The 27120-nt window shown below is 44.3% G+C and overlaps 1 protein-coding gene and 1 long non-coding RNA gene across 30 annotated transcripts in view; one reads left to right on the top strand and one right to left on the bottom strand.

Moving 5' to 3' along the window:
- Window positions 1-27120, top strand: part of LOC132214495 (uncharacterized) — a 385317-nt gene that overhangs the window by 343843 nt on the left and 14354 nt on the right. The window lies entirely within an intron of this gene.
- The window catches only part of ATE1 (arginyltransferase 1), a 51610-nt gene that overhangs the window by 20200 nt on the left and 4290 nt on the right, over window positions 1-27120 (bottom strand). For 12 of the 29 annotated variants that reach the window (XM_059661850.1, XM_059661877.1, XM_059661848.1 and 9 more), the window contains 8 exons: window positions 25934-25996; window positions 23873-23976; window positions 21912-22151; window positions 19758-19969; window positions 18703-18831; window positions 17706-17834; window positions 9464-9496; window positions 2074-2255 (listed from right to left, as the gene is read on the bottom strand). In XM_059661850.1, the coding sequence (XP_059517833.1) occupies window positions 2074-2255; window positions 9464-9496; window positions 17706-17834; window positions 18703-18831; window positions 19758-19969; window positions 21912-22151; window positions 23873-23976; window positions 25934-25996 (1092 nt within the window). Of the gene's footprint in view, window positions 1-1298; window positions 1333-2073; window positions 2256-9463; window positions 9497-17705; window positions 17835-18702; window positions 18832-19757; window positions 19970-21911; window positions 22152-23872; window positions 23977-25933; window positions 25997-27120 lie in introns of all 29 variants that reach the window. The other 17 variants (XM_059661858.1, XM_059661853.1, XM_059661855.1 and 14 more) reach the window with 11 other exon arrangements.

Raw genomic sequence — 27120 nt, 5'->3', positions numbered from 1 at the left:
CGCCACACCTTCCTTCTCTTTCCTCCCCTCCTCAGGGTCCCTGGACTTCTACCCCAGACTGTACAGAGCCGGCTCCTTTCCTGCTTTCTGCTCCTCAACTGCACCTGCTCAGAGCCTCGCCCGACCACCCTGCGTCACAGCAGCCTCAAGCCCTCCGTGGTTTTATTTGTCGCAGCCCAGCAGAGGGCCTAGGATTATGTTCTTGGCTTTTGAACATGTAAATAGAACTCAAGTAAGCATCTACTAAACGAATGAATTACATTGCTAAAATACATCTTTAAAAAAAAAGCCATGCTCAAGATCGCCAATTCAAACATTTTTCAAATCTGCAGACTAGATTACATAAAAATCTATATTGATTATAGATTGAAACACAAAAATCTATATTAAATGATTGGTGAGAAAAACTACCTGAACAGGTTTCACTGAACTACATTAAAGTCGGTAGTAACAGAATTGGAACTTGTGACCTACTGGCTCCGATTTTGCTCTGAAATACTGATCTCCTAGTTCTCTCTCCTCCACAAGCTCAGCAGCTCCACCTCGAGGGCGCTAAGGGAAGGGCGGGAAGGGGTGCAGATGGGGCACCTCCCGGTGCTCTCCTGTGCAGGCTCCCTGCTTCCTCCTCAAAGCTCTCTAGAATTTTCCCAAAGTACATCAAACAATAAACACAACTCTCTCATTTTGCAGGGAATTAATTATTTACTATCTCAAATGCAGGATTTCTATGTCTCTTAGTTATTGAGACATGAATGGGACTTATTATATAGGAATAAATATTCTTAATATTCATCTGTGATGTCTAGACAAATCCACAGCTATGCACTGTAAAGTGATAGATACAAAAAAAATCGCAATAATTTCCAAGTGTTAACTGATTTCGATATGAAGAAAGAGTATCTTTTCTGAAATCAACAGAATACATGTCTCAGGTTATAAAATGCGATTGCTTCAAATGATCAGTTCCAATTTTAGTGAGATCACCAAGAGTCATAAATATTTTTTAGTTTATATAAAAATGCAATTAAATACATAAGAAAAGTAAAAGATGATTAGAGATCGGTTGTAAATATTGTATAATTGTGCATTTGCTATCACTAAGATAAGATGGGTTGAAAATACCAAGATGGAGAAATTCTTTATATCATGGGCCATTGAAACACACACAAAAATCAATTATGGACCAAATCAAAAAAATAAATCAAATGGTGATTAAAGAAAATATTAACTTTTACTTCCATAAATACAAAAAAAACCCCAGTACACAATAATTAAAATAACTGCAGAGTATATTTTACCATGATGTAAAAATGTGACCATCAGACAGAGGAACTGGGAGAGGAAAAAAATGACACAATGATATCGAAGGACAAAAAGAGACTCAAGCTCCCGAACAGAAGAGCTGTTCTCAATTCCCCTGCCCCGCCCCCTCGCCCCCCCCTCCCCCCCCCATACAGGCACCAGGAAGAATGAAAACAGAAACAAGCATTTTCGTGGAATAAGGCCCCGCTCTCTTCACCTCAGGATCATGCACCTGAGGTATGTGCGCTGTGCTGCACGTATTGGCAGCTGACATACAAGGGAAGTCATCGCCCGATATGGAGCCGACGTCAAGTCAAGCCGAGGCGAGGACTCCCGGGCCTAATCGATCTACTTTACATAACTGCATATTTCAATTCATTTGTGCCAGATTCACTTAACCTTTATGAAAACAATATATACAACACTGATGACAAGGAAAATAAATATCACATTTAAGGATCATTAAGTGGTTCTGACAGGGGAGCTTAAATAAATGCATAAACTAAACAACAAAAACATCCCACAAATACATTGACTTCTCATGCACTAGAGCAGATGGATGGAAACCTTCAAAAGCTTGGGAATTACCATCAGGCACTGGCCTCAGTTCTAAAAGGGGTGTTTCTAAATACCAATATATAAGAGATTACTGTAGCAACAAATTATATGTACTATCACAATAGGATTTCTACTGTTTATGATGAAACATCATCAAATGAGGAGTTACTGGAAGTTCTATATGACCCTAACACCGGTCTAAGGCAATCTTACCGTAGTGCAGAGTAGACACCCAAGGACAGAAACGAATAATCAGGATCATAGTACAAGTACACAGACGACACACAGTAGGGAAGGATGTCAATCACCCCCACAGCGATGATCTTGCCGTCCAGCCAGTACTGCTGGTGAAAGGAGCCGTAGCCACAATCGGGTCCATTAGGGGGATTCTCTGGCTGTGAAAACAGACACACACGAGCAGTTTGTCACAGATGTGCACATAGAAGGGTTAGCACACACACATGTATTTACTTGTCCGTGAGATAAGGCCTAAGACAAATGACACCCCCGTAGTAACAAGCACACCGAGCACCCAGATCTTGGTTTCTCCATTCTGCAATCAAAGGAACCAGAAAAAGAAAAAGCGAACCATTTCTCTGCGGAGGACTGACTGACTCCAGGACTGAGGAAGGAAATGGACAAAATGAGCCTAAAGTATCTGGTAGTGCCAAAAGCAAGGAAGGACTCAACACAAGAAAAACAAACCGCGATGAACGGAGAAACATCAAAGGGGCAGGGGAGAAGTGAAAGAGGTCCGAAGGCCCGAGCTGAAATACTGAAAGAAAGTAGTGTTGCCCAGCCAGTGTGGCTCAGTGGTTGAGCATTGACCCAGGAACCAAGAGGTCACCTGTTTGATTACCGGCCAGGGCACATGCCCAGGTGTGAAGGAGGCAGCTGATCGATGTTTCTCTCTCAGCGATGTTTCTCTCTCTCCATCCCTCTCCTTTCCCCTCTCTCTAAAAATCAGGAAGAACCGAAAGGCAGGGGAGCAGAACTCCCTCCAGCTGAAGTGTGGGCTGCACAGAGCCACTTCCTCCCACAGAGCAGCGCATGGTGGGAGGGGAAGTACCTGCACAGGGGACCACGGTCACCACAACAAACACGAGGACTCACTGAGGTGCCAGCAGTGTCCGTGGTTTCTAACTTCCACGGAGTAGTTCAAGTGCTGCTTGGGCAATAAACACATCTTCAAACTTTTAAGAGCTTCCACCGACTACAATGCATTATGTCAAACCCACATGTAGCTTTGCTCTAACGTGACTATTATTCCCTGGAAGCAGACACAGGTTCAAGAGGACAGGTGAACTGCCTGTTATGGCTACACCACCTCAACCAACACCAACAGCTGAAAGATGAAGCCTAACCCCCTGTTTCAGAAACTAGACCACGCCAACTCGCCACAAGGAAGACCCCAACCCCTGTGTGTCCTGGCATTTCCCAGGAACCGCCTTTCAGAGGGGAGCCCTGGGGCCCACAGGAATGCGCTCCCTGTTGTTGGAAATAATCGCACAGGAGAGCAAGCCTGCAGTGGCCGGGAGATGGAGAGGGGAGAGCTTGACTGTCAGAACCCTCCAGGTCAAACGCTGATGAGGCCGTAACCAGTTTGACTCAGTGGCTAGCGCTGGCCCGCAGACTGAAATGTCCCGGGTTTGATTCTGGTCCAGGGCACGCACCTGTACCTCGGTTGCAGGCTCACCCTAGTTTGGCACTTGCAGGAGGCAATCAATCCATGTGTCTCTCACATCGGTGCTTCTCTCTCTGTCTCTCCCCCTCCCATCCACTCTTTCTAAAAAATAAAAATAAAATTAAAAAATCAAAATATCCTCGGGTGAGGATAAACAAAACAAACAAAAAAAGCTAATTAGACAAATTTGTGTATCAGCTTGAAATATTTTTTAAGATTGCAATTTACCTTCTCATTTCCAATAACCATTATTTCTCTCATTCCCTGGACTTTGCTTTTAATAACCTGCTTCCATTCATTTCACTGGTTTGAATGAGCAGTTTGCCCTCCCACAGGTATTATTCCCATCTCTCAATGCATGTGAAAGCCAGGGACCTTCGCCACCTGCAAAGCACTTTATGTAGATACGGGGGCTGCCTTCCAATTCCTTAGGAAAAGGAAGCCACAGAACTACCTACTCTGACCCCCTCACATCACAGAGGAGGAAACCTGAAATCCACGAGGAGTCAATTAAGCAAGACAATCATGAAACCATGGAGTTACAAACTGATCCAAGACAATAATTTAACTTATTTTAAAAGTATGTTTCTACACTTTAAAAATAGGAATCATCCTACTACTCACGCTCAAAAGTAGTTGTAAGAAACAAATGACAATGTACCAACAAAAGCACCCTGCAAATTTGGGTCAGTTTCGCTTTTGGTTTAAGGGGTCTGAACGGCATATCCTAAAAGATTATGTCCATGAAGTTACATCAGTGGCTCATTCATTTAATAGCAAAGTTATTTAAACTAATAATTGCAGTTAGCTTTAATCTCCTCATACTTAAGTCAGTGATGTGATAGCAATTATTTAATAGTTTATCTTTCTCATGCCTGCAGTTTATACAGATTTGGATATGTGAAAGAATAAGCAAAGTTATTTCTCAAAAGTTCCTCATTTCAAGGATTGAGCTGACAACAGGAAAAGTAGAATAAAGCTCACCACCAGCTACACAAAAGGAAGCCCCCCTCACACCCGGGAGATGGCAGCGGCTGTGATTAATGAGCCATGCAGCACAATCCCAGGGCGCTGTGCGGGTGCCACCGATGTTAATAGGCCACTTCAGGCTTCTAGTCCAACTGCTCCCCAAATGAGTGTCTATTCTCTCTGATAAAGTGCACCTGTCTCCTGACCATCTGCCTCCATGTACCTGTTATGCTTAAAACACACACTTTAGAGACTCAAAGGGGGAGTCAGTTGCCAGGCACCAGAGGTGACACTGTAGGTTGGGGGGGAGGAGGGGCGTCAAAGACAGGAACAGGGAATGTCTTCAGGGGCTTTAGGATCAGAGCCTGTGTCCTCCTTCCTTCAGTGGCAGCCAGAAGCGCCTCCCCCAAACACAGCTGTTCACCACAAGCCGTGATTGGACAACTGGTGTCCTGAACTGTTTTAAACAAGTTTATGGAGGCCCCCAATGGTACTCTTCTTAAGCGCGATGAAAAGTACGCATTGTCTTACAATAACTTACTCCTTGTTTTGCCTTTTGTTAATGGTTTCATGAAATACTGTATCTACTAAACTTTGAATTCATTTTAAAAATAGAAACCCAAAGGTGTGCTAAACCACTATGGCATCAAAATCTACATTATTTATTTATTTTTAATTTTTTTTAAAATTGATTTCAGAAAGGAAGGGAGAGGGAGAGAAAGATAGAAACATCAATGATGAGAGAGAATCATTGATCGGCTGCCTCTTGCACGCCCCCTACTGGGGATCAAGCCTGTAACCCGGGCATATCCCCTTGACCGGAATCGAACCTGGGACCCTTCAGTCCACAGGTTGACGCCCTATCCACTGACCCAAACCGGCTAGGACTACATTATTTCTTAAGAAAAATAGAAACTAAACTTGAAAATTTGAAATAGTCTATAATAAGAAATTAAATAAATAAGTTTAATATTGAAACTGCAAATACCAACATTCAGGGTTAACCAGTTTTGTAAAAGTGATTTAAAAATCAAATGCAACAAATTCCTAATTTTCTGGCAATCGGTACACTAAAGAAACAAATTAAAACCGTAAAATAAAGAAGCTAATTACAGTACATTTATATGAGCAACTGTTATGTAATAAGTAAAAACTATTTTTACCAAGACTTTTTAGTAACATGAACATTTCTCCAAGTTAAGTAAGACTACAACACTGTAAAATGGAAAATATGATCCCCATCATATGAAAAATTACTGGGTGTCTTTCAATGCAGGTCTGGCCACACACCGCTACGTAAGTTAACTAACATTTAAGAAAATTGAAAATTCGGCTCCTAATGAGCTCAGTAGCTGTGTGACCACTAGCAACATCCAGGTTGGAGACAGTGCAGCTACAAACATTTCCACAGCCGGGCTTTGGTTTAGACCCGTGGTTCTCAACCTTCTGGCCCTTTAAATACAGTTCCTCATGTTGTGACCCAACCATACAATTATTTTTGTGGCTACTTCATCACTGTCATGTTGCTACTGTTATGAATTGTCATGTAAATATCTGATATGCAGGATGGTCTTAGGCGACCCCTGTGAAAGGGTCATTTCGACTGCCAAAGGGGTCGCGACCCACAGGTTGAGAACCACTGGTTTAGACCGTTTATATTTAATATAAAGTCAATAGTGGTGGATTCAAGCGGGCCATCTTGCCATTTGTTTTCTGTCTCACCTGTGCTCTGTCCGCCTTTCCTTCGTTTCCTGACCCCCTGAGAGACTGAAAATGTGCTCTCGTCGCTGCCGTCTTCACTACTGGATTGTGACTGTGTCTCCTTTATCTTTTTCTAAGGCTGCTCTAGGGCAGTGGCCCCCCCACACACACCCAGGACATTTGGCTCCAGCTCAGACCGAGGGTGCTCCTGGCATCCGTGTGGGTAAGAGACAGGAGTGCTGCTCAGGAGAGCACCCACAGCAAGGACGGAACCGACCCCGACAGTGCCGAGGTTGAGAAAGCTTGCTCTAGCGTTTACAGACTCGTCTCCAACTCATCACTGTCTTCCTTCCAATAACGTGACATCACTTCATGTGTCACGAGTGTCAGAGCAGTGTCCTCATCCACTCCGCCTGTCGTCACTGCCGCTCACACAAGCAGCTGCGATGCTGACCTTACCCCGCCTACCTCTCCAGGCTCAATGCGCATCGTAAGCACATGGGGACTATCTACCTCATAGACACTTTGTGAGAATTGAAACAAGGGAAGCAGGGAGCTTAGCACAGCACCCACACACCGTAGGTGCCAACTTCTTGGTAAGTCAAAGTAACTGCAACTGAAGACTTTAATTGATCTGAAATGAAGGACTGGAAGGACACCTCTGAAGACAGACCTAGTAGCCCGCAGTCACACACAGTTCAGTTCCTCACAGGCCCCTCCTGTGCTGTCCCCTCCAGAATGGGGCTGAGACTGCCCCCTACCGCACTGCTGGCCGGGCCTGACTCAGAGGAGAATTTCAAGAATCTCTCGGCCTCTGATATATAATCCCTTTACTTACCTACACCTAATTGAAGACATCTGTAGGTGGTGCCACACAAAATGTAATTCAGACTTAGCAATGTCAATAAAAACGTCTGTAAGGGAGAGGCCGATGTAAACCTAGCAGGGAGCGCACATCAGCAGCCGCAGAGCCACACAAAACGGGGACGAGAATGGAAATATGCTGCCTGACTTGACGAGGTGATAAAAGCTCTTTTCCCATAAAGCGTAATGAGCTCTATTAGTCCTCAGCTCACAGGAACGTGAAGGGTCAGCCCCACAGAGGGAAGCAACGACGCTCCACACATGGCTCCACTCAAGCGGCAGCGGATCCCGTTACTGATGGAGTTACTACCCAGACAATCTCATCAGTGCACGTGGCCGGTAACTGTGAGGACTTGCAACAAAGGGACATGGTTCATTCAGAGCAGCTTTCGTGGACAAAGTGAAATTTAGTCTCCTTCATTTCCACCTGCAAGTCTCATGTACTTCAGTCTCTACCAGATTGTTTTTCTTTTATTCGAAACTGGAGGCCCGGTGCATGAACAGTGGGGTCCCTCGGCCTGGCCTGCAGGAATCAGGCCGAAACAGGCTCTCTGACATCCCCCAAGGGGTCCCGGATTGCGAGAGGGCACAGGCCAGGCTGAGAGACCCCACCAGTGCATGATCAGGGTTGGAGAGGGACCACGGGAGGGCTCCAGGGCGTGTCTGGCACGTCTCGCCCAGTCCCCATCGGCCGGACCCCAGCAGCAAGCTAGCCTACTGCTCGGAGCGTCTGCCCCCTGATGGTCAGTGAGCATCATAGCGACTGGTCGAATGGTGGGACACTTAGCATACTAGCCTTTTCTCTCACAATTTTATCACTAGCTTCTCAGATTAGCCAAGGTGTTCCTTCTACAGCTAAACCATAAGCTTAGTGGCAAAATCAAACATTTAGAGACTCCCAACATTCTCCTGCCTTAGCTTTGCTTTGGCTCTCAGGTTCCGCGGGGCCAAGGAGCCGAGTCCTGAGCTCAATGCCTGGAGATTGGGGGTGGGGGGAGGGAGATAGCAGACAATAACTGTCATCAGGTAGCCCCTGGGAAATTCCAGTCTAAAACAGTATCAACAGAAAGCCCTCAACCACTTCCCAAATACTTTAAGGGAAAAAAGAGCACAGTGGCCACGTTACATTTTTATTTTTTTCCTCCCCATGTCCATAGGTCCAATCAGAAATAGGTCACTTTAGCTAAGGCAACGTACAACTCCAACTCATTACGTGGAAAAAGCAAATCACACAGAAAATGACAGAAACCATCCCTAAGCTTCAATCTTGATACTTCCCCTTCTGTTTTCACCGAAGATTAAAGCGTCCGCACATAAAGTCCCAGTGCTAGTCAGGTGCGAGGGCTCATTACAAAGCACGCGTTTGGTGCAGCTCTAGGTGTGCGGTGATGCCCCAAGTCCCACCTACACCTGAGAGAACCCTGAGACGAAGACGACAGACCTGAGGCTGAGGGGCTACAACCCAGCTGGGCAGTCAGAGTATCACCCACATTAAGATACAAACGTTACCTGCTGTGCTTTTAGCTGCCAAAATATGGGTAACACCTGCTACTCTCAGCCTCTGTCCCACCACCTCTGTCCTCCGTGCTCCTGCGCACACTACCGAGAATAAAGCCAGGAGGCAAGAAAAGCAGGCTCTTCTCACTGCCGTGAGCGGCTCGAGAAGCTGGGGCTGGCCAGGTGGCCAGGAATGAAGGCATGATCTTGAACCCACAAGGCTCTAAAGCCAAGCGTCTCGACACTCTCAGCCGCCTCCCTTTCTATTTTTCCCAGTCTCACGCCTCTCCTGCAAGTTATTCCGTATCCGCTGCAGCTACAATGACTCCTGGTCCTCTGAATATCTAAGTGTCTTCTTTCTCTCACATTTTATCACCAGCTTCTCAGTTCTAATCTGCAGAACCACCACGAGGACTAAACCAGGAAGTGAACGAGGCACCGAGAGGAGGGCGTTACAAGAACAGCTCAGTCAAGGTCAGTCCTCTGCTCTGCCCTAATCAACCCACAGATTTTCAAAAGCTCTTTCGAACCAAATAAAACGTCCCTGATGTCAGCCTCTGCCTGTGCTTCTCCAGCTCGTCAACACCTTGGCAGTTCAGAGAATATAAGGCTGGTGTTAAAATAGTTATGGGAGCAGGAGACACAATACTGTTCACTCCACTTATTAAAATAGAAAATGTACCAAAAAGAAGCAATGGCCTGTTTGGAAGGTGAATAGCTCTGTAAGTCGTCAAAACTCTTATCAAGAAAGTCTGCATTCATCTCGTTTCTGTTACTGAAGAACGAATGTGTCACAACAAAATGATCCAGTGAGTGATCGTTACCAAGTGCGTGGCCCACACAAGACGTCCACCGGCGATGCTAGTGCTGAGGTCGGGGTGCACTTACCTCCAAAGGTGAGGTGCAAAGGAATCCTGTGAACTGCAGTCACATTCGAATAGAATCAGGTTCATCCAGTTAAGGAGCACAAAAGAGAACAGAAAAAGAAACTTATTACACGTGTTTTCCGCAAGAGCACGTCAAGTAACCCCAAAGTCTACATGTAACATCAATGCTCTCGTACACAGCACAGCCATCCAGAGCACAGAGAAGGGCAATCTGGCCCACAGGGGACATCTGACTACTTGAATTAGATTAAGTCAACTTTTTTTTTTAAAGAATCTGTATAAAAACAAGTAAGTCCTAAAATATCCTTTGAAGTTTCATTTCACAACCCTTGTATAAGAAAGCGCCCGCTCTAAGGGAAGAGGTCAGCATCTGCCTGACCATAAATGCCACAAAGTCAAGTAAACGCCAAGCAAAGAACAAGGTGTAAATCAAGAGGAACCGAGGAGAGAGAGAGAGAAAGTCAAGAGCAAAAGAGGTTGGATTTGATTGAATCCCAGAAGCTCCGGGTTTAGGAGAAGCAAAAAGAAGCAATCCTACGTATTAAAACAGTCCCACTTACATGAAATATTCATAATAGGAAATCTCTAGAGACAGAAAGGGGAGGAGGGTTGCCAAGGGCTGGGCTGGGGGGAGGATGGGGAGTGTCTGCTAATGGGTAATGAGAATGTTTTAAAATTAGATGATGGTGGCCCTGGCCGGTTTGGCTCAGTGGATAGAGCGTCGGCCTGCGGACTGGGGGGTCCTAGGTTCGATTCCAGCCAAGGGCACTTGCCCAGGTTGTGGGCTCGATCCCCAGTGTGGGCGTGCAGAAGGCAGCTGATGGTTGATTCTTTCTCATCATTGATGTTTCCATCTCTCTCTCTCTCTCTCTCTCTCTCTCTCTCTCTCCCTCTCTCTCTCTCTTTCCCTCTCCCTTCCTCTCTGAAATCAATAAAAAATTTAAAAAAAATTAGATGATGGTGGTAAAATCACTGATTGTACACCTTAGGGGTGAAATCTGTAGTATGTGAATGATATCTCAAGATATTAAATAAAAGCTCCCTCCCCGCCAGTTTTGCTCAGTGGATAGAGCATCGTCCTGCGGACTGAAAGGTCCCAGGTTCAATTCCGGTCAAGGGCACATGCCTGGGTTGTGGGCTTGATCTCCAGTAGGGGGCGTGCAGGAGGCAGCCGATCAATGATTCTTATCATTGATGTTTCTCTCTTTCCCTCTCCCTTCCTCTCTGAAATCAATAAATATATTTAAAAAAACAAACAACCCCCCATCCCCAAAACCAGCTAGATGAGCCCGAGTGAGAGGGAAGTCACTGCTCCCCTTGGCGACAGTTACCCTGTTCAGCTTCTCCTTCCCCAGCCACACGCATACCTTTCCTCTGCTCTTTCTCTGAGGTGCACAGAAGCTTACAGAATGCTGCCTCCCAGCATTTAAACAAAGACCCATACGTTTTGGGGGAGGCAGTCATGCACAAATGACAAAGCCAAGTGCAGGTTCGCTCTGAGCCCAGGACTTGACCTCACCTCATACATATGCATAATGGTGACTCATGTTTTCTTAGATGTACTTACAAAATCAACATTTCAAACCCTCTGAGTTACAATAATGATGATATACCCAAGTAGCATAAACTCTTGATCTTTCTAAATGCAAATTAGCTACGAGCACAGCGGGTCAGGCCTGCTCCGGAGCCCTGCTGGACTCTCCCTAGCCGGCACTCACAGGGAACACAAATGATTTTATTTTCTCTTAGAGATACACACAGAAATGTTGCACAATGAAATTACATGATGTCTGGGATTTTCTTAAAAATCACTGAGGGGTCAGGAGGGAAGTAATGGGGTAAGCGTGTAGACAAAACAAGACCGGCCATTGTATTATACTAGTGAGGACAGGAGATGAGTATTTGAGAATTCATTATACGAATCTCTCTACTGTGCGAATGTTTCAAGTTTCCATACTAAAGTTTAAAAAACTGTATCATGTGGTGAAGGCAGGGGGCGGGGGAGGGCTAGAAGGAGTCAATGGGGAATAAAAGGGGGCATCTGTAATACTTTCAACAATAAAGATAAAAGTAAATGTAAAATAAAATTAAAAAAAAACTGTACCAGACACTTCCTCCCCCAAATACTATAGTAAATGTTGCTGAAATATTATTAGTACACGCCAAAGCCACATAATTAGCTAGTATCCTATAGGCTCTCGATGCCAGGGAATACCAAAATACAGAGACTATAAGAATGTTTTCTTAAATTATATCAGTATGCAATTCGATTATATTAACTGTTAAGAGAACTTTCTGAAAGTGCAAGGTATAACAACATTTTAAATTCTCCTAACGCTGACATGAAACAAGTCACTGTACAGAAATTTAAAGTGCAAGCTTTCTTGTTGTGGGTCGCTTTTACAGTCGCCCAACAGGAGACAGGCTGACTGCACACTTATAGGTACCACTTACACACTTGGTCAGACCGGCTCCAAGCAAGACCACATTATGACAGGTTCAGGTGTTGCCAATAGCTGTTAATATTATTAATAGTATTTTACCCTTTTTAATATGAATGCAAACCTATGAAAAGAACTTTGAAAAAGTATTTTAAGATTTGTTAGCTAAAATGTGCAAAGGACAATGTCTTATTTATCTATATGTCCCCAAAACCTACCATACTGACTGAAGCATGCTAGGAATTAAATATTTACACAATTGGTTGAATAGAAGAATCACACTCATCCATAGCCGAGGGGAGAGAAATACGGGAGCCATTTTAACCCCTAGAGTCCCGGGGAGCGTGATCGCGCTCCTCCTGTCTTTTCTCAAAAGTGCCGGGAGCGCTACTGGCAATTTTTTTTTCCAACTAGTATTTTATAATACAATCAGCAAACAATGTATGTCAAAGATGAAAACAAATGTAGTACAGGTTTCCTTAAGTTTTTGAATATGTAACTTCCTTTACTTGCGGTTCATAATTTTTTCCCTAAACTGCTGTTAAATCAGCAAAAATGCCTTGGCAATTTTAGCACAGTTCCTAGGATATTGGTTGCCGCTCAAAGGGTTAAAAATAAAATTTTGAATGATTTCAAAAATGTCCCAGAAAAGCTTTTATATATGTGTATGTTTATATACACATATATACCTCTATCTTATATTTCTAGATCTACACAAACATATTCCTATTTTTACACATTCTTCAAGACAGAATTATGCTCTGGGTAAATAATCACGTATGTTAATACCAATATCCTGTACAACTACTAGCTGGGAGAAAATCGCCTGCTTTTTCATCATGCAAGCAGCTCCCTAAAATTACCTGGCGTATTAAATGAATTACCACAGCAAAGCCACAAACTCTCCTTGTTTGGACTAGCCATCAACGGGCAGCATTGTTCACTTGTCAAGTCCTCAGGAGGAGGCCGTGAAGCATGAGGCTCCTCAGGTTTAATGGGGAAAGCAGACCTAAATTACAGCCGCTCAAGACCAAAGGCGCTCGCGCCAAGATGATTCCTATCACGTGAGCTTTGCAATCACTCAACGGTGCTTACTCGTTGGAGGCAGATTTCTCAACACTCAGGAAATTAACGCAGCTTTTACTTATGGAAAAACAACTGTCAGGCGTTCCGGGCTTCCTTTGAATTTTCCTTTTCCTCACGTCCCACGTTTCAAGAACACAGTTTTCTTTCTGAGTAGTTTTCCGTTGGCTGCAGCTTCTCTCCAGCTGCTTCTTAGGAACAGTCAGCTCAGCTGTGGGTCCTCCCCACGAGTTCCTGGGCACCGCTCCGGGTACCGTCCCAGGCACTCTGCTGACTCCAGTAGAGTATTTTCACAAGTTGGTGTAATAGCACAAGGTACACTACAGGTTATGGGAATCTGATCTAGTGAGTTCTTCAAAAGCAAGAACCTCCATCACCAGAGTGCAAATCCACAAACATCAGTTCCCTTGTCTTCAGTTCCAAATAAAGCAGTTAAGAAATACACGTATAAATCTCCCCTGAATAATACCTGTTATAGGTTTTATGTGGTATAAAAGTAACTTAAAGACTTAAAATTACATGCTGATGAACCAAACAGAATGGTTTGAAATATTACCTCTTCCTTTGAAAGGACTAATTCTAATTTAATTAAAAATTTAAACCTATGTAATCTTTTAATTCAAACAAATATTTGAAATAAAACAGAAAAACAAACCACCAAAGAAAAACATAATTCTGACTGCAAATGCTGCCTGGTGGCCCTGACCTGCCGACTCCTAACGGTGGTCTTCTGCACCCTAGCAGCCAAGGCGCAGTCAATCGTCATTAGCCAAGCACCATCCCCTTCATTTAACCCTTACAACCAGCTCACGTTTGCCACGAGGGGCCTGACAGGAGGCAGCTGAGGGAACCGACTGGCTCAAGGCCACTCAGGCAGCAGTGGGAGCGGAGAGCTAAGGCAGGATGCCTGCAGAGTGCACACTGCCACGCTGGAGGCCTCAGCCCTCAGGTCATGTGCTCACCCAAAATGTACGAGGCTGCAGACATAACAAGCACGTTTGGTGTCGTCTTCATACCACTCAGTCTAAATGATTCGGCACTGGGCACACCAACTTTATGCAGTTGGTTAATCAAGAATTAACATTCAGCCCTGGCTGGCTTGGTTCAGTGGATAGAGCGTCAGCCTGCGGATTGAAGGGTCCCAGGTTCGATTCCCGCCAAGGGCACATGCCTGGGTTGCAGGCTCGATCCCCAGTAGGGGGCGTGCAGAGGCAGCCGATCAATGATTCTCTCTCATCACTGTTTCTCTCTCTCCCCTCTCCCTTCCTCTCTGAAATCAATTATATATATATATATATATATATATATATATATATATATATATACACATACACATATATACATATATATATATAATAGATTTATTATTTTAAAAAAAGAATTAACATTCATTTCATGCCACACATTCCACTTCATTCTCTCATTACTCAGCTTTTGAGAAACAACACAGGTATGTGCATATTAATATACTAGAGACCCGACACACAAATTCATGCGCATGTACAGTCCCTAGGCCTGGCCTGTGATCAGGGCCATCTTCTCCGGTTGCCCGCAGCGGGCCCCACCCCCGGCCGCCACCCACCCCAGGTTCCCCATTCACCATCGGGGAACACCAGGGAGCAGCTCCTACATTGAGTGTCTGCCCCCTTGTGGTCAGTGTGCGTCAAGCAACCAGTCATTCCACTGTTGGATTTGCATATTAGGCTTTGATTATATAGGATATGTTTATGAGAGGTCAATTATCAAGCTACTCTAGAATTTCAGACATTCAAACCAAAACCAAAACCCCCAAAGAAAGCACTAAAAGGTGATAAAGGTTGATGAAAAGCATCCCGATGCTTGTACCCCCTCACACAAGGATCCCTCCACTTCCGTTACCTGGTGCTCATTTCCAGGACAATTACAAGCACCAGCATGCTCCCTGTACCTGCCCTCCTCTCAACCCATCCCTGCCAACCACCATCTCGACTCACTCACTATGCCAACTGTTCATGACCATCTCTGATCACCTCCTGTCACCCCGGAAGTGTCCCACCAGAGCAGGGATCTCAGCCTGCTGACTCACGTGCTACCTACCAAATGCTTCTCCAGCAGTACCTGGCACACCCTAGGTGCTCAATAACTATTTTAACAAACACATTAAGAGACCACAAGGTAGAGAGGGAAAGCGCTAAAACTAGACAAACTAACACCGTGAGAACTGACATCAAAGAGAGAAAGGAAGAGGCTAAGAGAGTCAATTAGAGAAAAGGCAGTCGTCTGCGGGCACTTGCACAGGAAACACAAGGCACCATCAGCAGACAGTCCTGCCGGCACTGTGAGGAGGCAGAGGACTACCGCGCACTTGTGAAGGACTGTCCCTGCACATGATTTGAGAACATAAAATCTTGGCAATAAAGGTGTTTCAATTACCTGGAAGGTTTGCTCATGTTGAACATCTCACTCACTGGTGTCAGTTATTCTACAGACATTATTTAGGCCACTGTAACTTCGTCGAATGGTAAAATGTGGCCCAGTAGAAGGCAACTTAATTTGTAGGCATCCCTCTGCCATTGATCCCCCATCATCTTGGACAAATCGCCTAATTCTCCAAATAGAGGAAGTCAATCTACACAACCACTAATGTATGATGTTATGATTTTATGATCTGAGATGAGTTTCTGGAAATTACTGACCAAAATAAACTTTAATAAAAATGTTCCCAGTGCTACTTAACACAAACCCTTTTGCATCTCCCCCAAATTAACATTATGCTAAGAATACAACAGAGCCTTTAACTTATTTAAGTGATTCAAAAGCTTTGGTAAGTTAACTATTAGTAAATATCTCACACACCTTAAGACAGATTAGAATACGAAAGTACCCTGACTTAGAAGTTGCTCATAAAAAGTGGGTTTTTTAATTAAATTAAACCGATCATGGCCTAAGCCCTCTACTTTATTCAGCTAAGTTAGTCCTGGCCTAAAAAAATATACAAAAAATATTTCAAAATGCTCAGAGCTTGCCTTCATTCACATTCTGTTAATTGTATGAGTTAGATATTTATAAACTAGTGCATGCCTATGTACATGACTGGTTTGTCCGCATACCTGAAGGAAATGTCAGTCTGACACAGTGATAACTTTCTAAATGTAAGTTATTATTTTCATATACATAGAGTAAGACTACTGAGGGGAAATGAAACTGAAAGCGTCTGTAAGTTCCAAAAAAAATTTAAATCTTTCACAAGCAACGAATCATCTATAATCGTCATATTCAACGCCTCAATGCAAACTGCTTCTACCCAAGGGCAGAAGGAAAGCATTTATCCCACCTCTCAGGCTGTGAATACAGGGCTGTATCCCACACGGGTAGGGCTGATGGGGATCAAAGCGCAGACCTGTTCTGGAGCCAGGGCGCCACCTGCTGGCTGGAGCCATGCACAACCCAGTATCCCATTAGCTCCGGTGTTTCTCCAGGTTAGGGCGGACCCAGGCTGACTGGCCGGCCACATATGCCTCATGGAAGACAAGCCTCCCCTAAGCCAGTCCCCCTGAGGAGTGCAGGCCTCCTACATCTGCACCGCTCACAGGAAGTGCTCTGAACTCTGTAGCAAACAGTGTCCAGGAAGGCACAGGAGCCGGGAATAACCTCCATCACGGCAGGAACATCTGCAGCAGGGACACCTCCTTACACAGAGAGACCGCGAGGGCAGCTCACAGGCTTGACACTGCTGATCAGTGAGCCCCAGTGTAATATCGTCTCGGGAAGATCCTGCTCATGAAGCAGGGGTGTCCCTCCAAGAGAAAGGAGCCAGAGAGCAGCAGCACGAGGGGCTGCAAGCCATAGGAGCAGAGAGCTACTCAGCACCCCCAAGAATTGTTACCCACTGCCAACAGCAGTCCAAAGATATTAAATGGGAAATTCCAGAAATAAAACAATCCGTAGGTTTTAAACAGCACACCACTCTGAGCGGTGTGAGGAAATCGCGAGCCACGCCGTTCCACCCGCCCAGGACGTCAATCATCCGTGCCCAGCGTATCCAGGCGGTCCATTCTCCTCCCCTGGTTATCAGGCAAACATGGCTCCCATAACTTGATTATAGGACCAGCCGTGGGCAAACTACGGCCCGCGGGCCGGATCCGGCCCATTTGAAATGAATAAAACTATTGAAAAAAAGACCGTACCCTTTTATGTAATGATGTTTACTTTGAATTTATATTAGTTCACACAAACACTCCATCCATGCTTTTGTTCCGGCCCTCCGGTCCAGTTTAAGAGCCCATTGTGGCCCTCGAGTCAAAATGTTTGCCCACCCCTGTTATAGCACGCTGTTCAACTGCACCATTACTGTTAGCTATTGCTGGCCATCTCCTATGTGCCTAATCTATAGATTAAACTTTGCACAGGCATGTGCAGGAAGAAACATGGCACATGCAGGATTTGTTGCGCAAAGACTGGCGATAACGAGCACGCAGTGATATCTGCTGACTTGGCCTGAGGACAACAGATAAACACGCATCATTCAGGTTCCTGAGCAGAACACTGAGTAAGAACACATCCGTTTTTCTGAGGATTTAAAGGTTGACATGTAAAACGCATTTTCATAATATTCAGACATACACACTGAAAGTAGAGTAATACACACTCCACTTAGCAGATAAAAAAGTGGCATAAGAAAGTTCTATTGCTTCTTCACACACAAGCCCAGCACATAGGAAAACGTGTAACAAAGGGTACCTCAGTCTTCCCACACTCCTCGGGCGGATCCTGGTGTATGGCCATTTGATACTTGACATATAAAGAAAACGACTGGCTGAGGGACGACTTGAACTCTGGGTCCTCAAAGGAGACGGGTACTAACCTCACCTTCAGAGCAAGGAAGATACAAGCAAACGCTATTGAAACACCTCCACCCGATGACACGCTTCTGAAGGTGAGGCTAAGTAAGATCTCCGCAATTCCCCTTCCAAAGCTCAGCACTGGATTCTCCAGGAAGTGAATCGTCCTGGGAGGAGTGACGGGCACAGACCTGAAGCACTAGCTTCACATTAATAAGGGCCAAGACATTGATCTTCCTTTGTTTTGGGTTTCCTGACCCACCTACGTCATTTTCTGCACACCCTGGAGTCAATGTGGCTGCTAATGGCCATGGCCGCTCCCTTTGTCACCACGACATAGTAAATGCTTTAAGCTTTTTCCTCTTCCAGATTTTTCCTGGGTAATTTGATTTATAAAGTTACAAGCAATAAGACAGGACTTTTGTTCAAATACTCTATCTTACTTTACTTTTCTAACTCTCCTGAGTCTGGGCAGTATATTAACAGAGTAAGGCAGCTGTTATGAATGAACCCTTCTACACGTGACTTGAAAACGGGGAGAAAGCATATTAACCTGTTGTGCAAAGTATGCCTACCATAAAATGTAAAGGTTTTTTGCATTTTTCTCAAATATTTTTACTTAGACCTCTATTATTTTTTAGATAAATGCCTCTAAAGATAGTGATTTTAATTAAAGGTAATTCATTTTGTGTGTTCCTTTTCCCATTTTGAAATTACACATGACTGGCACTAGGCACAATTTGCACTTTCAGAATGTCCGTCAATCCAGTTCTCTCTTTGCAGATATGCTGCAAACGGAATATAAATAAAATGCACCACAAGTAAACCGATAGTTCATACAGGGATATCGAGTGGAAGGGAGAGTTCCGTATGCACGGAACACTTGGCCTGCTGACCTGGCTGACAGTTGGTTCATCAGGTGAGTGGTTGTGAATAACCATCTGGTACCGTTTATAGACCTGGTACGACTCCAGCATTGTGGCTTTGAACTGAGAACTTGGTGGAGATGATCTCACCACCCTCACCTTCAGAAGGAGTTAAAAACAATGTCCATTAATTCATTTGCTTATTCCATGGAATATGCATTAACAGTTACTCCCACCCAAAAAGAACCAAATGCTCCAGTACAAATATTAATGCATAAATATGTAATATTTTAACGTTAAAAATCTACCAGTTAGTAAATAAACTTAAAAAGTTATTCCTCCAACTTACAGGCTCGTTAAGGCAGAGGACCCTGTCTCAGTCTAAGACTAGCTGAAGTCTACGACCCAATTATGGAAGCTGCTCTCTTGTCAATGACAGGATCATTATGGCTGATTTAGAAAACAAGGTATAAATACCAAACGGATACTGAAAAATCTAGACTTAATCTGGAATGTAAATCAATTTGGGGAAAATAGCAGGAACACTCTAAAAGTGTTCCTATCATGCTAACCTGGCTTGGGGGAGTAACGAGAAGTTTATGACGCAGTACGACTCAGTACTGCTGCAGTACTCCCTCCTGCTGGCCTGCACAGGTGCTGCTGCTCGACTACGATCAGGACGACAGAATAGCGACAACAGTGATGCGCCTCGTGTGACCTGTTCGCCTTTACTATCTAAACCAAAACTGCCATAAGTGAAAGTTAAACAGGTGTTTTTTGCTTTTTTTCACTTAACTACTAAATTTCAATCACGGGATACAGAAAGCCAAAGACTTTACGCATCATAACATGCAAAAACCTGGAATTGCTTTGGTAACTTTAGTCAAACTGCCTATTTTTTTAATCTTAAGTTTCTCTCAAGTAGCAGCTGACTCAGTAAACACAATGCCCCTCCATCCACTTGAATTCCCAGTTTACACAACGCATCAATGGGTTAATATAACCTCAAATGAGAACATACAAGGGAATCCACACAAAAAACAAACAATAAAGCAAAACAGAACATCCTATGTTCTCCAAAGTACCTCTAACTTATGTGACGCATCCTCCGGTAAAGATTCAAAAATTAACTCTTCCAGCGATTTCGGCTGGTTGGGTTTGGTCTTTGGTTCCCGTGGAGCCTGGAAGCCCTCCGGCCCTCCTGCCGGGCTCTGCTGCATGAGCTTTAACCTCTTCCTCTCCTTCCGGATTTCCTTTGCTTTCCGACACGGAGGCTTGCTCAAATCTGCCCCTTTGCCTAAAAAGAATTTCAGAATATTAGACCAATCACAGTTGACTCTGGAAATGTTTTTTCAAGTCTCAAAGACTCTACAAAACAAGTCCAGAGAGACCCAGCTGTCAGGTGAGCTTCGGGGCAGGTGTCGGAGAGGGTACTGGTGTGGAGCCGAAAGTCAGTCTTCAAGAACTGCTGGAGAAGGTGAAGAGGCACAGAGCTTTCCAGCTCTTACTGTTGAAAATCTCTCTGTTTAAAAAGTATTTACTTCCTCTGCCTTTGTGAGCAGAGAGAACATAATCAAGTATCTTTTGCTCAGGACATGGCTGCCTCAGGCCCACACTTATGAGCACTGGGGACACAGACATGCTCAGTCTCAGGTAGAAAGATGTGCTGATCCCAGAGCACACTGGGGCAGGTTCTCAATGAAAAACACCTTTACCTGGTTGACAGTACGTCTCTCCCCACCTAACTGAGGAGTCGCATTAGTTAGCTCTTCAGCGGTTCTCAACCTGTGGGTCGCGAACAATGAAAATACATCCTGCATGCCAGATATTTACACTATGATTCATAACAGTAGCAAAATTTCAGTTATGAAGTAGCAACGAAAATAATTTTATGGTTGGGGGTCACCACAACATGAGGAACTGTGTTAAAGGGTCGCGGCATTAGGAAGGTTGAGAACCACTGCATCAGAATTTTAATCAAACCTCTTTAAAAGGTAAAAATTTTAACTATCTGGGACCCCGTAATTCGACGATATCACATATTGAAAATGACCCTCAACCTTATACCAAGCTAGACTTCTCCTGGCATCCATTTCCCATATCCTTGCTATGGGCCAGTGTAATAGTAACACCAGTTCAAGGGTAATCGTCATTATAGAAACAGTAGTACCAAAAATGGGAGATATCTGTAATACTATCAGTACAACAAAAATCATAAGTATCATCAATTATACGTCAGTGACTCTTTCAAATGAGGGGAGGGTACATTGAAGTTCATTATAATATTCAGTCTTCATGTGTCTGTTTGAAATTCTCTGAAACGGCTTTTTAATCTGATACACAAGTAATTTTTATAATAAGAAATTAAAAATAAAACTAACCCTATCACTCTAGTAAAAGTTGAAGGAAATTATCTAAACCATTCAAAGTATTTTAATGGCTTATTCTCATTTTTAGGATAAAATCTCAGACCAACATCAGTTTAAATGCCATGGAAGTCTTACATTAAAAAAAACACACACACAAAAAACACTTCAACAAAAACTTTTCTGTGCTTTTATATATGTAGCAAAGAAAAACTAAAATAGTACTAAAAATCCTTTGTTCTTAAGTATAAGAACAAATTCAAGAAATGAAGCATAAAAATCATCCAAACTATTTTTATAAAATTTTAAAAGAATTATATACACATACATGCACACAAGCACATTATATACCCATTTAATGCTTAATAAAATTTTTATACTTAATTCTTTTTATAAGTGAAAATACAGGGAAAAAAATCTTACCTTTTTAAAAGTGAAATTAAATATCAAAATCTCAAATTTTTTAAATTAAAATTTATTATGATTACCTAAAAAAACTAATGATAAACAAGAATTTTACAATGTCTATATACTGTGGACATAATACCAAAAATTACTTTGTCTCACTTAACATCAAAAATAAAAATGTTTAGCATATCTTTTCACTACAAAAGTTTGGTTCTCAAGCCTCGAGGGCCCTAAGGTAGTAAGAAGAAATGGAGCTCTTTTCAAATGTGTTTGGGGATAATAAGGCTAGTTTCAGGCTTACTAAACATTCGTTTTAAAAAGATGTGACTTGTCCATCTAAACCCAGGTAATAAGCTGTATGCTGTAGACTCAGGAGTAACTCGCATTTGCAGCTGGTGAGAGGACCCGGGTAACACCCCAGCACAAAGAGCACCTGACAAGACATCGATGACAACGGCACACTACCTGGCTTAGGAGCTGTGTGCACGTCCACTGCGTGGGACGGCTCCCCGGAGCCCAGCTCCTCGTTTTTGTCCTGTGACTGAATAAACTCGTTAGATTCCTCTTTCTTTGTGCTTTTCCCTTTCTTCTTCACTTCCCTCTCTAGGCTCTCTTGGAGGTTAAGGTCACACTGTAGATCCAATTTATTGATTAGCGCCATGTCCCCAGCAACGGCATCCTCCATGCTGGGCTCCATAGGCTCATCTACAAACAAGAAAACAGCCAAGTCCATCAGCCAGACACGGTCAAGGCACAGAAAGGGGAGCAATGTCCCTTTCCCCTCCGTAGCAGAAGCTCCTGTGTGTCCACAGCCACCCTCCCGCCCTCCCAGCAGCAGAGCGGCAGCCAGGACTAGGGCAGCCCAGCCAGGGAGCACACTGCCATCCCTCTGCAAGTTGGGACCAAGTTCCCACCAACAAAATATAACCAAACGGATATATCCAATGTTGCCTCCCTTGTTTTAAAGGAAATATGTGCCCTGAACTTCCATCCTTTCCCCTCCCCACTGGCAGGATCAGGAAAAACCAGAGCGAGTTTGGAAACACATGGAGGGCGGCCCGGAACGGCCAGCCTGACACAGCACCCGAACGCTGTGCGAGGCAGAAGCAGACTGCTATCCTCGTTTAGTCACTGCATTTTGGCGTCTCTATGTTGCAGCTTTTACCCTAATGAGTACATCACTCCTATGAACTAAGTTGCAGACATAAGTAATTCAGAAAATTATACAAGTCAAATAAAGAATCGAACATAAGAGCTACATAAAAAGACAGGCAACCAGGGAGGGGTAAATGGGAGATATCTGTAAAACTATCAACAATAAAATACATATTAAAAATAAAAAGGGCAGGCAACCATCAATTTACAAATGAACAGCATCCTCAAACCTTATCTAAATATTAATTTTTGAAACTCAGAACAGGATTCCCAGCCATTGGAAAGTTTGTACATTGACTAACCAACAAAATCTAACCTGCAAGATGATGAACGGACAATAAGCAGCAGAGCTAAGCCAACATCCTGAGGCTCCCAAAGCTCCAACTGCCCGACCTGAGCCCTGCCCGGCCAGCTCCAACCTGTCCTGAATCCTGGTCCATTATGGACAGTGCAGGAGGGCAGAGAACGGACCTGTCTTGCTGGCCACTGTCTCTCCAGTGCTTACAAAAGGGCCTGGGACATTGTAGGCACTCAAAGCAAACTTGGGGAAAATTAACAAGCTAAGACTGAGGTGGGAAGCTTCCTTCAGGAGCATGAAGAATGGGTGCATTCTCAATTCTTATATATGTTATTTAGGCACTGCCTATAAGAAAAGGGGTTTTTTGTTTGTTTTTTTAAGTAACAAAACTGAAAATGCAAAGTATCTGTAACCACAGTTAATTAAATGTTACTAATTATCTTTAAGAAATTCACACATTTAAAAAACAAAAAAAGAAATTCCCACATAATTCAAAATTGGTCAGACAAGTAAGAAACAGAATTTCAGGCAATATAACTTACTAAAGTCAGTCTCACTTCAACAGAAAATCCACGTCCGACTCAACGGTCACAGTGACTGCAATCGCATGCAAGTTGCATGTGAGCACCTGGTCTCCAGAGACAATACCCCTTCCCGTTTCCTTCAGGATATTACTGGGACCAAGTAAGAGAAGAGTTGTCAAAGCACCATGACAACTACGATCTCCATAAACTCCACAACATCGTATCTCAAAAATGACCCTCACTCTCACATCAAGCAAGACTTGCCCTGGCATCCATTTCCCATGCCCTGATGTGGGGCCAGGGTCAAGTAACAGCAGCTCGCGAGTAACTGTCGTCACAGGAACAGCGGTACCTGCTGTCGTAAGGACCTGTTCCCTGGCGGAAAATGAGAACCTTGGAAAGAGACATCATTTTAAAGTAAACAGTTTTTAGACCCCATCTCATCTTACCCTCACAATTTCCTTTGGAAATTTCCCCTTTAGCCAGAAATTTCAACATTTTTTTCAAAACCTTCTTGTGAGATTTTGATGGCTGAAACTGTAAAGATCGGCACCTAGGAAAGCAAAGTAAATATTTAAAAAATGAACTCAAACTCTGAAAAAATAAACCAGTTATGGACAATATCCAGTATATTGAGGCAAAGCTTATGCCTGGGATTTCTGGATAAAGTCAAGGCTTAACGTAGCCTCTAACCTCACCTCACATCTCACTAAAACTAAGGATTAGGAAAAAAAGACATAATACACTAGGAAACAGATGGGAGAAATGCTGGGAGCTGGGAAGCGGAAGTACAAGGGTAGCTGACTGAGCAGACCAAAGAAAGTCAACCCTGAACCAACTGTGAGCAAAGCCCAAAGGATGCCCTACTGTCGGTCTCTGCATCACCCACAATGCCTCAGGGCTAGTGATACCTGCGTCACACACCACAGGGGACATGCAAGAAGGTACATCTACAGCTCGGAAGAGCCCCTGGAAGGAGGTTCTGGAAGCCGCTGGATGTCAGGCGCCCTCCCCCGCCCTGCACAGAGGACCCCCTCACAGCCCAGTAGGAAACTGCAGTTTCAGTAAAGAGAGAAACAGTCTCTTCCACCAGGGCTACACGCACGCGGGGAGCACGGGACTGAGACCTCCTGGAGGTGAGGGCTTCTCTCCAAATGTGATCAGACCTGAAAGCACCGACATGGGGGATCCCAACAGAACAGCCCAGCCAGACCCCTACTCAAAGCCCACAGTAAGCAAGACCCGCACGTGCACGGATCCCCAAGGGGACCCTGGAAAGCTGGAACTGCCAGACCCTCAAGGAGGGCCTGCTACAAAGATCGGCACCAAAAACACTGCGCTTCCTGGCCAGAGAGAGAACAGCTTTTCATATTAGGATGTGGTGACGGGGGCAGAGGGTAAACCCAAAAGATTATGAAAAATTGAACATTCTGTAGGAAAATAAGACTTTTTCGTTTAAGTTTTCTAATACAGAAAAGTGGACTCTGAATGCATGTGGCGGTTCAGGTTTGAGCCCTCCTGCTGCTCCTCTTCCCCAAGAATCCGACCTAGCACTGCTGGAATGCAGGCACAGTGTTAAGTTATGTGCTAGAGCAGGGAAAGCCCTGAGCTAAAAACTGTAAAAATTTGATATCTAAAAGTAATTTGAGTATTTACCAATAGTTCACGATATCACTGCCAACACTGCCAAATGAAGAGGATATTTTTTCATATATTTATACTAGAGGCCTGGTACACAGATTTGTGCTTACCAGTGGGGTCAGCCCCCAGGGATCAGGCCAAAACCGTCAGCCCGACATACCCCAAGAGGTCCCGGATTGCGAGAAGGCACAGGCCAGGCCAAGGCCCCCCCCCCCCCCCCCCCCCCCCCCCGGCGCGCATGAATCTGTGCACTGGGCCTCTAGTATGCATATAAGATCTTTGGTTAATCCCTTCCCGCCCTTCCCTCCTCCCCTCTGAGATTCATCAATCTGTTCCATGTTTCCATGCCTGTGCACTGAGCATCTGCCCCAATGGTCAGTGCATGCCACAGGCACCAAATAGTTGCTTAGGCTTTTATATAGATAGATGTGAACCAATTAAGCACTACTAAAAGCTTCTGATCACCACATGAATATAGCAGCAGTATGTGGAAAAGCCCAACTCATTTGCTCTTCCTTATAAAGAATGTCTACTTAGCCCTAGCTGGTTTGGCTCAGTGGATAGAGCGTTGGCCTATGGACTGAAAGGTCCCAGGTTCGATTCTGCTCAAGGGCATGTACTTTGGTTGCGGGCACATCCCCAGTGGGGGGTGTGCAGGAAGCACCTGATTGATGTTTCTCTCTCATCGATGTTTCTAACTCTATCCCTCTCCCTTCCTCTCTGTAAAAAAATCAATAAAATATATATTTTTTAAAAAAAGAATGTCTACTTAGAATGAAAATTAACATTTAAAACAAGCAAGACTCTACTAAAAAACTATACACAATCTTCATATTATGGAGCCTCTTTCTATTAATCAAAATTCTTACCTTATAGTGTATTGAGGACAACATGTTTGATTCATCACAGGCTTGTACACATATCTCCCACTTCTAAAATTATAAAATAGTTTTGTTAATTTCTTACATATTTCTCATATATACCAAAGTAGATTCCTACAGAAACACAAACTTAATTGGGAAAATCTAATCAATAGCACAGAAACGCATTTAGTTTAGTTCCTCTTCCTAAGCGACATCTTGAGCGTGGGTGTGCTGAGGCCAGAGGCCAGCTACTCTGGCTAGACCTGACCAGGTCCTCCCAGACCACTCCCCTCAGGCACCTCCTCATCAGCACCTGCCACCCTGCCAGGCCTGAGCTACCACCCAGGTCCTCTGCCCTGGAGACGGTGGGACCAGGCCCGCTGCGGCCTGACAGCCACGCTGGGGGCTCCATGCGCAACAGCACAAAGTACCCACGTCCGCCTGTTCCTTTCCTGCTTCTAGAGCGCAGTTAACGGCAGAGCCACGACACTGTGGGCTGAAATTCAAATGTTGATGCCCTAACCCCCAGCACCCCAGAGTGTGTTTGCAGATAAGGCCTTTAAAGAGGTGATTAGGCTAAAAAGAAGCTGTTAAGATGAGCCATAATCCAATCTGATATGCGTCCTTATGAGAAAAGAAAATGGAAACACAAAGAGATGAGGCACCAGGGATGCCCACCCAGAGAAGGCCCGTGTGCGCACAGGGAGAAGGCAGCCGTGTGCAAGCCACAGAGAGGCCGCAGTAGACACCAGAGCTCTGGACAACTTGGTTTTGAACTTGGAGCCTCCAGCTCTGCGAGAACACACATTTCTGTTACGCTGCCCGTCTGTGGCATACTGTATGGCAGCCCAAACAAACATTCAGTTCAGAGCCAGGCACCGAGGGGTCATCTTAGACTCCTCCCTCTAATGAGCGCTATTTCCTGTCATCTTACTTCTAAAATGAACCTCCAGCCCTCGTCAGTTTGGCTTGGTGGATAGAGCAGGGGTCCTCAAACTACGGCCCGCGGGCCACGTGCAAATACAAATATCGTATTTGTCCCCGTTTTGTTTTTTTTACTTCAAAATAGGATATGCGCAGTGTGCATAGGAATTTGTTCATAGTTTTTTTTTAAACTATAGTCCGGCCCTCCAACGGTCTGAGGGACAGTGAACTGGCCCCCTGTTGAAAAAGTTTGAGGACCCCTGGGAAAG

Source organism: Myotis daubentonii, chromosome 13 (genome assembly GCF_963259705.1).
Source record: "Myotis daubentonii chromosome 13, mMyoDau2.1, whole genome shotgun sequence".
Classification (NCBI taxonomy): Eukaryota; Metazoa; Chordata; class Mammalia; order Chiroptera; family Vespertilionidae; genus Myotis; species Myotis daubentonii.
The sequence above is the reverse complement of the archived record's forward strand: the minus strand, read 5'-3'. Positions and strand labels throughout refer to the sequence as shown.